The sequence below is a fragment of the Vipera berus genome (assembly GCF_964194415.1).
Source record: "Vipera berus genome assembly, chromosome: 15".
NCBI classification, from domain to species: Eukaryota; Metazoa; Chordata; class Lepidosauria; order Squamata; family Viperidae; genus Vipera; species Vipera berus.
In genome coordinates this window covers 1,356,320-1,369,098 of record NC_138218.1, presented here as the reverse complement: position 1 = coordinate 1,369,098, position 12,779 = coordinate 1,356,320, and the positions used below count along the sequence as shown (strand labels likewise).

Below are 12,779 nucleotides of genomic sequence, written 5' to 3'. Positions count from 1 at the left end.
TGCGGTGTGGACACCCGATTTGCTTCCCTGCCTGTCTTCTTGTTCACACAGGACTGTTCCCGATCATTGAGGCAGTGCTACAAGGTCATTGACTCCCGAGACTGGAATGGATGGAATGTATTTGTTTATTTTTTCCTTTTTTTCCCTTTTATAAAATGCTTTCCCTTCTGTATTGTGTGCAGACACGTAGCATTTATGAGGCCCTTCAGAAACGCTTCGTCCCAGCAGTTGGTCGGTGCCTTGGTGGTGCTGGCCCAGGAGGGCTTGGTGGGTAGATGCAAGGCAGGTGGGGGTCAGCCCCATGCCTGAACTTGGGGAGAGCCAATTCTCCTCCTGCCCCACCAGCTGCTCCCCATAGAAGCCCTCCCGGGTCTCCCTGAGGGCGAGGGGGGCAGCTGTGCTGTGGATTGGAAGCGCCCCCATGGGATAGGCCAGGTGGGGGTCTGTAAAAGCTGACAGGCCGGGAAAGCCCCTGGTGGGCAGCTCCGGGCAGGTGGGGCTTTTCCTTGGCCCACAGGAGAGCTCTGCCCCAAACGTCTGCCCGCTGCCTTCTGGGGGGGGGGGTCACGGCGGCAGACCCTTCCCAGTTGCAGCCTTCCTCCAGCGGGGTGGCTGGGATCAGGCCTGCCAGCCGCCTGGCCCCTTCTGGGTGAACGCTGCTTTTGCTCCTTGGGGATGCCTGGGGTTGCCACCGGATTTTCTGAGAATTTGCTTTAGTTTTCAGTGAACAAGTGCCTAGTCCTCATGACTATGGGGAATAAACGTAGCGACACTTCTCTCCCCGGTGCCTCAGAATTGCCTTGCCTTCCTTTGAACATTCATATACAGCATGCAGCAGGTGCTTCATTTTTCAGTTTCTGTTCCATCCAGATTTTAGAGTTGGGCTGAATTAAAACCAGAAGTGGGATGGTGCCTGCCACTTTTTAGACTGGATTTTCACTGGAAGCCTGAGGGGGGAGTGCTAAGGAGCTGTTGCTGGGGGAGCCCTGGGGGAAAGGGGACCAGGAGGGCCTGTTCACGAGTACCGTGGCATCTGCACGTAGCCCGGGCAGGTGGACCAAGGGGGCAGCCTGCCAAAGCTGCTGGTGAGTATCAGTGCTGAGTGAGGATTTGAATCGGGGTCCCTTTAACAAAAGAAGCCTTGACTGGGGCCGTCCCCAATTTCACTAGGCACTATACCAGGGCTTTTCAACCAGTGGTACGGGTACCAGCTGTGGCACATTGGCACCTGGCAGGTGGTAGGCGAGCATCCTAGAAAAGTGGTGGGGGAGGGGAATGAGCTGAACCGGTGGTAGCACCGCACAAGCCTGAGCGAGAGACGGCTGGAGCTAGGCGACTGGTGGTCCTCGGATGTTGCCTTATCCTAAAAGTGGTACAATGGGTGAAAAGGTTGAAAAGCCCTGCACTATACAACTCCTGCGACCCTTTATGGAAGTGTGTAGGAGCCGAAACAGAAGGTTGGCACCCCCACGCTCGATCCTCTGTACAAGACGGTCTTGGAGGTGGGATCGGTGGACAAGGCAGGGGCCTCTCTCTCTCTCTCTCTCTCTCTCTCTCACACACACACACACACACAAACAAACAAACCCCACCTTGTCTCTTCCTCTCTGGGTGAAGAAGAAAGAGGTTTGGGTCAGCAAAGGCTGGCCACCTGGTCTTCTGCTCCCTACCAGCTGCCGAGTGGGCATCTCCTGGGGGGGCACTCGTGAGCCCTCTGCCCCCCTCTACCGCAGGGGGGGAGGGGGGCTGCCTCTGGGTGCTGCAGGCAGCCTGAGCTAGCCGAGGCCGAAGGGGACCATCCTTGGATCCTCGGTGGAAGAGGATTCTTTACAGCGAGATTGGATTTAAATTCGCTTACATTTATTTATTTATTTATGATTTGATTTGTACAACTGCCCATCTCTGGGCATCTCACGAAAGTTAAAAAATAGCAAATCCAGCAAAAACGAAAGGAAACAAATTTCTCCAATTGCCTCTTGACTCGCAGTTAGTCCATGCCAGGTTAAAAACATGCGCCGTTGCAGTGTTCACCTCCCATGCGATGCTCCAGCAAGTGAGCCGCGCCTGTGGCCCAGCGGGAAAGCCTTACGCATGCAGCCGCTGAGGAGCGGCTTGTGCCAGTCCCTTGCAGCCGGGGCTGGGGCTGGGCTGAAATGCCGGGAGCTGCTGGTCCCGTGAACATTTCACGCCCCTGAGCCGGCTGGCCTGCCTGCCTAAGGCCAAGAGTGGCGGGGGGGGGGGAAGGGGAACGGGGGCCAGCCTCCCCATCCTCTGGCCAGGGCCGAGTGGGGCTGGGGGTGTCGTGGGTCGGCTCAGCTTCCCTCCTTCGCCTTCCCTCTCAGCTAAAGGCCGTCCATGAGCAGCTGGCCGCCCTCTCGCAAGCACCGGTGAACAAGCCAAAGAAGAAGAAGGAGAAGAAAGAGAAAGAGAAGAAAAAGAAGGAGAAAGAGAAGGAAAAAGAGAAGCACAAGGCAAAAGCCGAGGAGGAGAAGAAAGCCAAGATGGCCCCGCCAGCGAAAGCCCCCCAGCAGAAGAAAGCCCCCGCCAAGAAGGCCAACAGCACAGTTCCCCTTCACAGGTAGCTGCTCCAGGACGGGGCTGGCTGGGGCAGGTGGGCGAGGGAGGGAGGGGGAGCCAGGATCACACAAAGGCGTTACGCAGCTGGCCAACACAAAGTGGCAAGTGGCACTGGGAAAGGGGTGCCAAAAGGACCGTGGCATTTCTGGCAAGGCTGCCCGGGGGCCGGCAGTGGGCTGCCTGCCGAGAGCCGGCCCACCCTCTCAGGCCGCCAGGCTGGGGAGCCTTGCCGGGGGGGCGGGGAAGGGGCTCTGAGCTGCAGGCACCGACCGCTCCCCTCCTGTCCACAGGCAGCCCAAGAAGGCCGGGAAGCAGGCCTCGGCGACCTACGACTCGGAGGAGGAGGAGGAGGGCCTCCCTATGACTTACGACGAGAAGCGCCAGCTCAGCCTGGACATCAACCGCCTGCCGGGGGAGAAGCTGGGTCGGGTGGTGCACATCATCCAGTCGCGAGAGCCCTCCCTCAGGGACTCCAATCCCGACGAGATCGAGATCGACTTTGAGACCTTGAAGCCCACCACCCTGCGGGAACTCGAGAGATACGTCAAGTCTTGCTTGCAGAAAAAACAGCGGAAGCCATTTTGTAAGTGGGATTCCTCGCGCCGTAGAAATAAATGGTGGTGGGGGGGTGTCTTTCCCGGCTCCCGAACGATGCGGCTCCTGAAGCCTCGGGGGTTCTGTGGCAATTTCAGTTGGGCAAGGGGGAAAATCAGAATTATATTTTTCCTAGCCGTGAAACAGTTCATCTATCTCCGATTTATAAGGGCCTCTCTGTCCATCGGCAGGTAGCTGAGAGAGCAGCAGTTGTGGTGTGGGAGAGACGCCAGCAAAAGAAATGCTGGGTTCAAACGAGCTGGGGAAATTGTAGCCAAGAGCCGCCCCCCGCCCGGGCTGCTAGTTTGGGGGAGCTGCAGGAGCTTGAAGTAGGACTGTCTCATCCGTTCCAAACTCTCCCCCCCCCTGAATATACACGCCCAGAGCAGGGAAACATACCTGCTCTGAGAACAGGCTGTTCTCTCTGCCTCTCCGCTGGTCTCCGCGTTCAGGTGACTCTTCTGCCTGCACCAGCAGTCCCAGGCAGCCCAAACCCTCCCGGGGTGTGGTGTGTGTGTGTGTGTGTGTCACGGTCCTCAAACCCCCCCCCCCCAGCTGGGAGAGTGCCTTGTGAGAGCAGATGGTGCTGGGGGACGATTTACTTTTAACCGCCTGGTGGGTTTCATCTCCCTCTTCCTTCTTGTGCCGCCTCCTTTGGGTGGCGAGGAGGTGGGCTTCTGCTTCCCCACTCACGGGAAGACTTGAGAAGAAGGCAAAGGCGGCAGCAGCAGCAGAGGCGTCTGACTGGTGGCTGCCCTAGAGACCTCACAGTTCTGGTTTCCTCTCTGTGCGGTGTGTGGTTCTAGCCTTCTCAGATGGAGCAGGGGAGCTAATTCTGCTCCATTGCAAGGCTGCATTAGCAGAACCTTGGAAGTCTGAAAGTGCAAGTCGCCTGCTGTCTCCTTTCACATCCTGGTAATTGAGGCGGGATCCTTTCCAAACTTTATTCTCTGTCCACTAAGCAGCTGTGGGCTGCCCCTCCGCATCTGGTCGTTTTCCAGTCACTGTCTCTCTCTCTCCCCCCTCCTCCCCCAACCCCCGGTCATTCCCTCATGCAACGATAATCAGTTGCTCCCATGATTAAGTTGTGGGTGAGTGGCAATTTACTAGATGCAACTGAGCATTAATCTTTTTCTGGAGGTTCTCCTTAAGAAGACCGTGAAAGCACCAGCCTTTGCCCGGGCAGTTCAGCGGGAGTCCTTAAAGAAATATATCCTGTAGTGGAACCACAGAGATTTGGCTGGACGTTTGAGAGCCTGAAAGCTTAGCCAGGGGAAATGCAACTATAACCGGGTGGATCTCTGTATTCATGGCCTGCAATGCTGGTGCACTGGCTGTGTTCCTGTCTTTGCAGCAAAGGTCAGCCTAGGGCGTTGCTTGGGATAGGAGCCGAGAAGCCCAGAGGATCCTAGAAGGGAATTGGCCCGCTGAGAAAGTGTAAAGATTTCACATTTAAAGAAGGGAAGTGCTGCAGCAGGAGCCTCAGAGAAAGCAAATCTTTCTCCGTCAGGAGAATTAAGCAGACAAGCCCAGCGTAGGAGGCAGAAAAGAGATTCTGCACCGCCAGAGCTCAGAAGCAGCAGCTTCCAGGCTGCCATAGAAGACAGCCCCGCTGGAAAAAGGAAAAGGGAAAAAAAGGAGGGCAGAGTGACGGGTCCCCAGAGAGCAGAAGAGAGAGGCAGGCAGCCTCTCCCCTTGCAAAGCCACAAAGCCCATCAGGCCGAAGCTGGGACCAGGGATGGGGCCGGATGTCCCTCAGGCCTTGGCAGCGCCCTGAGCAGCCTTGTTTCCTGCTGGAGCAGGTGGGCTTGGTGAGACCAGCTGCATCGGCCCGAGTGGGATTCTGGACCACCATTTTCCTCCAGCCGTGAAAGAGGAAAGGTGAATGTGGGGTGAAGGATTGGCTACTCTGGGACGCCCCCCTCCCTCCCCCCCATGGATTACAGACCGCCGGGCCGAGGACAGTTGTGTCTGGCAAGGACCAAACCAGGCCTGTGGGAATGGGGGGGCGAAGACCCTGACGGGGGAACCTGCGACCGGAGCCTGTCTTGACCAGCAGAAGACGGAAGGGTTGGAGCCCCTGGGAGATCCCCACCTGCCTGTCGGTGCAGAGGGGGAGGCCCTGAGGAGACCCAGGCCCACCTCGGCCCCACCATCTCCCTGGGACCCTTGGGGCCAGGCGCCGCGCCTCCCTCCGCCTCACCTCACAGGAGCACTCAGCCCTGCCTGGAGCTCTGGAAGGGGGGGACAGAAGTCTACAAAGGAGCAAATAAATACAGGCAGTCCTCGACTTACGACCACACTTGAGCCCGACGTTTCTGTTGCTAAGGAAGACAGTTTTTGAGCTTTGCCCCGTTTTATGACCTTTTTTGCCACAGTTGTTAAACAAATCACTGCAGTCGTTAAGTGAATCTTGTGCTCGTTAAGTGAATCTTGCTCCCCATTGACTCGGCTTGTCAGAAGGTCTCGAAAGAGGATCATGTGACCCCGGGACGCTGCAACCGTCATAAAGAGGAACCAGTTACCAAGTGCCCGAATTTTGCTCACGTGACCCTGAGACGCGGCAGCGGTCATAAGCGTGAAAAGCAGTCACAATTCTCTTTTTTTCAGTGCCATTGTAACTTAGAACAGTCACTGAGCAAATGGTTGTAATTCGAGGACTACCTGTAAAGATGAGACAAGAGAGCAAGCGTGAATTCATAGTATCGGAAGGGAAAGGCAATTGTTTAACAGAGACGAGCACTTAATGGAGCGAGCAGAGGAATACTCTGAGTAAATGATACTGTCCATAAATAACAAAGGACTCTTAATCTGGCTGTAGCAGCTGAGGGACACGTTAGGCACAGCAGAGAAAGAAGGGGAGGAAGTCCCACTGGGTGATCAAAATGTGCCCTCCTCAGAAATCCAGCGTGGTGAAGCTGCTGAAACTGTTTGGACCATGGCAAACGGGGGAGGAGGGGAAGCAGTGCTCCTGGTGGGGTCCACCCTGCCGACCCAGTCAAGGAGAAGAGGTGGAGCCGGAAGGAAGGCCCAAGCCAAAAGCCCTGCTCAAGTCCAGGCTGCATCTCCACCCTCCCAAATCCACGGGGGCTCAGCAGTTTCCTTTAATCGCATCAACAGTCCCGAGGCTGGCATCGTGGCCCTCTTGCGCTTTGTCCTGGCAGACCTGGAAGGCTGTGGGCACATCCCTCGGCCGGCTCTGGCGGCCCCTAAATTCCGCTGGAGAAGTTGCCTATCCTGGTAACGAGACGTTCGGAAACGAACCCGCAAGATGATTTACACTCAGGACTTCTCAGAGAGGGCTGCCCATTTCTCCTGCTGCTGGAGACTGCCGGCTTCCTTGAGTTCAAGGGAGGGGACCATCCATCCTGCTGACCGTTCTGAGATGTAACGACCTGGGTGGCCCATTCCAGAAGCTGCTCTCTCCCCTTTGATCCGCCGTGTTCAGGGGTCTTCCAAGGCTCCTGTGGTGGCCGCCTGGAAACGGGGAGCCGAGCCTTGGTTCCTTGAAGCTTAGCAGTAGCCTTCATTCTATGTATATGCCTGCTTGTTAGGGCTTTCACACGCACCCCAAGCGGCATTATTACAAAGTCAGCTTATTGTCCCTAACAATCTGGGTCCTCATTTTACCTACCTCGGAAGGATGGAAGGCTGAGTCAACCTTGAGCCTGGTGGGATGCGAACCTGCACTAATTGCAGGCAGCTGGTGTTACTTAAGGAGGCATTAGCCCACTGCTCCACCAAGGCTCCAAGACGTCCACCAAGGCTGAAATGACCCCAAGCATTCCCGGTCAGTTATCAGCCGGCCAGTTAGTAGCCTGGTGCTGTTGCCTTCCTCTCTGCTGGCTAAGCGTGGGAAGGAAATAAAGTGTGCAGGGCGATCAGTAGGAATAGAGATTGTCGTACAAACTTCATTTCCTTCATGCATCACTGTTCTGCTCTCATGTTCGGCAACCGTCAACTCTGAGTTTGTACAACACATTCTGTAATTCAACTCGGGCTCCTTCGGCGCTGCCTTTCTCTACACACCAGTGGCCCCTGTGTTCCTGGGGGAGGCTGGGGGCGAGGACCTGCTTGGGAAGAAGGAAGGACCACCGTCTCTGAGGCAGGGGGTGGCAGGAGAGCAGCTGCCGCCCGGATGTCGGGAAAATTTCTTTCCGGGAGGGGCCAATCTTGAGGGAAGGGGGTTTCCCCTTTTGCTGGATGGGGGGCAGGGGGGTTCTGTAATTTGTATTTTTTCATGGAGGGGGTGGCCCTTCCCATTAGCTCCTGTGGAAGGAGGGGGGATCCGTTTCCATCCGGCTGCTCGGGCTGGGCCTCTGAAAGGCCCTGGAAGGCATGCCACTCCCCTCTGCTGCGGAGCCCGAGGAGCTTCTGGCTGGGAGGAGGAGCTGGCCCCCCGCCCTTCTGAGCCCTCCTGTCTCCCTCACGGCCCCGGCCTTGTCGCAGGGGGCAGCCGAGCCCTGGCCGTCTGGACCGCTGTCCGGAGCCGCCTTCGGTCCAAGGCCTGATGCCGCGCCCGCAGCGGGTGAGCCTTCCGTCCGATGCAGCCCGAGGGGCCATCCCGGTTCTTGCCCTCCCAGGAAATTGGGATGCCGGCTCTCCTCCTGCCTGAGCCCCTCCGCTTTCCTCCCCACAGCCGCGAGTGGGAAGAAGCAGGCGGCCAAGTCCAAGGAGGAGATGGCTCAGGAAAAGAAGAAGGAGCTGGAGAAGCGCCTGCAGGACGTGAGCGGGCAGCTGAGCAACAACAAGAAGCCAGCCAAGAAAGGTGAGCGGGGCTGCAAGCAGGCCGGCCTTGCAGACGGCAGAGGCCCCCAGCCCTTCCATCTGCCTTCCACGGTCAATTGGGGGGGAGGCAGAGGGTCCCCCCGAGGTGTCTGCAGGGAGAAGCTCGGGGCCAGCAGAGCGAGGGCAAAGATGCAGGGAGTCTGAAGGGCTGCGGGGGGCCGTGTTCTTCTGACACCATGAATGGATGTTTGGGGGCAAAATCTGGTCCCAGTGGGAAAGATTTGGCCACCTTCCTTCCTGTGCCGGCTGCCTTCACGGCTCGTCTCCCGATTCCCCTCGGCCTGGCATTCCCATCTCCTCCACCCTCTTCCCTGGCCCTCACGTGGCAGCCACATCCTGGCTCTTTCGCTCAGTTTCTCAGCCTCTCGGTGGACCTATAAGCTACCCTGTGGTCCCCCCCCTCCATCCTAGCACATTGTGTTAACCATTGGCAGGGCTGGTCTCACCTGCCACTTGGATATAACTAAATAATCTGCTGAGGGGTGGAGTGAGGACTTGAGTTTCAACAATGTGTTAAAACATGAAGTTGCCTCAAAGTTGGGCTATGACTTGCCAGAGCAACTCTTAGGTCTCCCAGCCCTGGGATCTCTTGGTGGTCTTTTTCAAGCATCAGCCAGGATCCCCCCCCCCTCCCCAAGGCCAGACTCCCAGGCTGCTTTCTGTAGGGGCTTTGAGCTGAAGCAGGGAAGCCCCAAAGAAGACAGGGACAGACGGACGGGTATCTCAGGCCTGAGACCGGGGAGGGGAGCGGGGGGCACCGGGGAGGGAGCTGCCCCGCCAGAGCTGGGGCTTAGCTGACCGCTCACCTCTGCTCCTTTTGCTTGCTAGAAAAATCCGGCTCCTCGGCACCGTCCGGCGGCCCCTCTCACCTCAGCAGCAGCAGCAGCTCCGAGTCGGGGAGCACCAGCTCCAGCGGCTCCAGTTCCGACAGCAGCGACTCAGAATGACCAGGGGGGACTCTTTGGCCTGGCCGGACTGGAATCTCTGTCCCCTGGTTTTATTTTTCTAACGGTTCCTCTCTTCCATCACGACCAAGTCTGCGTTTTCCACTCTTCGGCAGCCATTTTAAAGGACTCGGTGTTACAGAACGATCCCTCCTCAGAAGAGTTTCCTCTTTCCTGCTTTTATTGGGTCAAACGCCTGACTAGACTTGGTGGCAAACAGTTTGCATCACGAAGTCTCTAAACCCTTTTTTAACCCGACATGCTGAAGGAGAAGAGAGACTCTATTGCCCCCCCCCAGCCTGGGGGAGCGATTCTGCCCTTTCTGGCAGGCTCCTCTGGCCAGGCCACGGGGCTGATTCTCCTGGAAGGCGAGGGGGGGATTTTGGAGGGGGGAGCCTCCTCGGTGAACGGTACTGCAGTGGGAGGAGGCCACGCGGCCAGGCCGGCCATGTTCTAATCTGCTGGTCTGCCGACTCCCCTCACCACCTGGCACCCTCTCCCCTTCTCCACTGGGAGGAAGATCCTCATCTTTTTTATAGATAAGAGGGGAAAAGCTCATGTACTGTGGATTGTTTTTTAAAGCGTACCTTTTTAGATATTTCTTTTACCTTTTTTAATCAATATATAGATTCATGCTCTGGTTGTGAAAAATTCGTCACAGGTGGCTGCCCTGTTGAGGGCAGTGGACGCGACCAGGACCCAGCAAGTGGTTGCCCAGCCACCCTTGGCAAGGCCTTGTGTCTGCCCGTGCAGGATGGCATCGCCCATCACCCTTTGGGGGGGGGGCAAGAAGGCCATAGCAGCTCGGCTCCTCGGCCACCGGGCAGAGGGAGCCTGCGCAGCCCCATTGCTCGGTGTCTCCGAGCAGCCTGGGCTTCCGTTCTGACCCTGGCATTGGAAGGGCGGGGGTCCCTCGCTCTGTTCCCCCTCCAAGCAGCAGGGCAGCTTCCGTGAGAACAAAGGGGCTGCCAGATCCATGGCGAGGCGCCCCCGACGGCAGGCAGTCCGAGGCGGTGCCCTGGCTGAACTGCGTGCCGGGCTCCCTCCTAGCCAGGAGGACACGTGCGTTGTGCGAGTGCAGGTTTCCAAATAATCAAAACTTTTACCTCAAGGTACGGTGGGAGAATATGCTTTGGGGAAGGGGAGGGTGGGCAAGCGATGTTTTTGTAAGGATCATCCATTTTTTAGGAGCTATTTTGTTTCTCCAGCCTGCCCTGGAGACCTGCACTTTGCACACGACACACCCGGAATCGAGTATCCTTTTCATGTACATAGAAATACTTTATTTATTAACTCCAGTGGTCACTTAAAAATGTATCCTGCGTTTTGAAGAGCAGCAGACAAAATGTAGGTTTGTGTTGTTTTTAAAACTAAGCTCTGAAAGAAAATTGGGAATCCTTTTAATTTAAACGTATCTGACTTTTTAACCAACAGGTGCTATGGACCTTTGATAGTTTCCTGTTCTGGTGCTTATTCCTTGTACGTGGATTCAGTTTGGGGGAATGGGATTCTTTGGGTTTCTTTTTGTATAGACTTTGGACTTACAGGTATCGGTAACTTCCAGATAAAGCATGTTTTATTTGTATATTCCTAGTCTTCTCCCACGTCCGTCTTTTTCTCTGTATCTTGTTTTAAAGTAGAACAGTTTGGAAAAAAAATAAAGCAACAAAGACCCATTTAAGAGCAGATGCCACTTCTGTACTTGACACTGTAACAGGCCTGGGAGCAGAAGTGCGTGCAGTTATTCTTTATTGAGTGATGCAGCTTGAAAGTCATGTCTCTGGCAGCAAAGTCCAGTTGGAAAGTGCTGAACATTGTCCGCTGCACCTTTAAAACTGGATCCTCCTGGGTCCTCCTCACTGGTATCACATTTGGGACCTCGCAGAGACTGACCGCTGTTTACCAAATACGCACAAAGAGCAGCTTCTGAGGCTGGCCGGAGAAGGCCGGCTGCCCCGATTTGCAAGGGCTGCTTCCCAGAACTGGAGGGATTCCAACTTGGTTCTCCCATCAGATGCTTCGCTGTACAGTTAGACGCAGAGCAGAGCAGGCTGGTTTTTGAGAATCATCACTGTGTCTGCGTCAGTACCAAGGAAACGCGTCTGGAAAACCCAGAACGTGGAAATGGTCCTCAGATGGGGCTCCTGGACAGCCCTGTCGACCACGTCGCCTGGAACAGAGTTTGGCCACCTGCCTTCATTATTGGGACCAAAGGCTCTCGGTTAAGCATCTGCTTTTCTGTGCAAGTCTGTTTTCCCCCAGCCGATCGGTACAAACACGGCCTCTTAAGCCCAGCTGGCTTCCTTGCCACGTGCCTGCAGTTCTGAGCTAGGCGAAAGTTTGCTTGAGATTTGGACCAGCAGCCCAGGGCTCGCACAGCGGTGCAGGCTGTGGCCAAAGCCAAGAATGTGGAGAAGTTGCTACTGAAACCTGTGGAGGAATCCCGGCAGGCCTTGGGCTGAACAGGCCCCAAGGCTTCAGGCCAGATTTCAGCAAGCGAGTTCTGCCCATACGCTCCCAATTGTCCACCCACAGCAAAGAAGCTGGCCTGGCCTACAAGGAACATGGGGGGGGCACAGCACCCCCACCAGCAGCCACGAGGGAGGCCCAGAGTGAGCACTGCTGCATTTCACCCTCTCTGCTGGACACCAGCGAGGTTGCTGGGCAGGCAGCTCTGGAATAGCTCCATCCTGCCCAGTAGGGGAAGCCACAGAAGAGCCCCAAAGGTGCACAAAATCTGCATGTTCCCCAAGAAGCAACATCGCCCAGCTTGCTCTGGGTTCGAAACAAAACTTCAGGGCACGGCTTTGGGGTCCAGGATTGGGTCCAGATTTGACTGGTGGTCCAAGAGGAAACTCCTGTGTGGAGTTCAGCCTTCCCCAACCCAAAGTTCGCAGGAAAGGGGCTAGGTTTCCATCTCTGCTATACCCAATCTGTGGGGACTACAGTTCCAGTCAGCCTCGGCCAGCACATTGGGGATGTGGGGAAGGGCCTAGAGCAGGGGTAGGCAACCTCGGCTCTTTTATGAGTCGTGGATTTCAACTCCCAGAATTCCTGAGCCAGCATAGCATAGAGGTTGCCTACCCCTGGCCTAGAGAGAATGCCTGTGCCCGGGCCTCCTTTCCTACCCCTCCCAATTTGCTGGAAAGGTCCAGAGGTGGGGGCTGGGAATCCCTTCAGGGGGCTCTTGGCTTGTAAACTTGGGGAGGCACCTGGGCTCCTGTTCCTCGGGGCTCCTTCCTTCCAGCAGCTGCTCTGCCCTTGGCTCCCTCGGCCTCGGTGGTCCATCGGCAGGTCAGGAGCCACTTTGCCGCCACAAGCTGTCAGCGGCTGGAACGGCCGGCCACTTGAAGCGGGGGGGGGGGGGCAAAGGCTCGCAGAGTCGCCGAGATGACTCCGAGGTGCTGCAGGCGACTCCGGCTCCAGGAGCGGCGCCTTCCTCTCTCTTCTGCCGCGGCCGGAGCGCGAAGGCAGAGCCGCAGAGCGGCGGGGTCACATCAGGGCGCAGAAGCGGGACTGGCCCGCGTCGCGGAGGCCCTCCAGCTTGCTCCCGTCCCGCACCAGGACGGCCTGGTTGCCGAACTGCGAGTACCAGGCGCTGCGGCTGCGGCTCAGGTAGGTGGCGGGCGGCGGGCCGGCCTCCAGCTGCTGCTGCTGCCGCTGCCAGATGAGCAGCGAGGCGTCCCGGTAGCGCAGGCGGGCGAAAGCCTCGGACAGCGCCTTCTCGGCCAGCGCCGGTCTCGCCGACATCGCCCCGGACGGGCAGGCGCGGGGGGCGCCTGGAAGGGAGCGGAAAGGGGGGGCGGGGCGTCCCGCACAGCCGGCCGGCCCGGGCACGCTCGCGGAGCAGCCCCGTCGCCAAAGCCGCGGCCCGCC

The 12,779-nt window shown here is 57.2% G+C and overlaps 2 protein-coding genes across 4 annotated transcripts in view; one reads left to right on the top strand and one right to left on the bottom strand.

Annotated features, from left to right (window-relative positions):
* Nucleotides 1-10,488, top strand: part of BRD3 (bromodomain containing 3) — a 32,645-nt gene extending 22,157 nt beyond the window's left edge. For 2 of the 3 annotated variants that reach the window (XM_081339694.1, XM_081339695.1), the window contains 5 exons: nucleotides 52-117; nucleotides 2,343-2,578; nucleotides 2,868-3,160; nucleotides 7,811-7,939; nucleotides 8,788-10,488. In XM_081339694.1, coding sequence (XP_081195820.1) covers nucleotides 52-117; nucleotides 2,343-2,578; nucleotides 2,868-3,160; nucleotides 7,811-7,939; nucleotides 8,788-8,906 — 843 coding nt within the window. In that variant the 3' untranslated portion in view covers nucleotides 8,907-10,488. The remainder of the gene's footprint in view (nucleotides 1-51; nucleotides 118-2,342; nucleotides 2,579-2,867; nucleotides 3,161-7,810; nucleotides 7,940-8,787) is intronic. The other variant, XM_081339696.1, reaches the window with a different exon arrangement.
* Nucleotides 10,489-10,785: 297 nt separating this feature from the next.
* BRD3OS (BRD3 opposite strand) lies at nucleotides 10,786-12,779 on the bottom strand. The gene has a single exon (XM_081339697.1). The coding sequence runs from the start codon at nucleotides 12,651-12,653 to the stop codon at nucleotides 12,396-12,398; it is 258 nt and encodes an 85-aa protein (XP_081195823.1). The 5' UTR covers nucleotides 12,654-12,779; the 3' UTR covers nucleotides 10,786-12,395.

Coding starts and splice junctions, on each gene's coding strand:
- BRD3OS (XM_081339697.1), bottom strand. CDS start 12,653: ATGTCGGCGAGACCGGCGCTGGCCGAGAAGGCGCTGTCCGAGGCTTTC.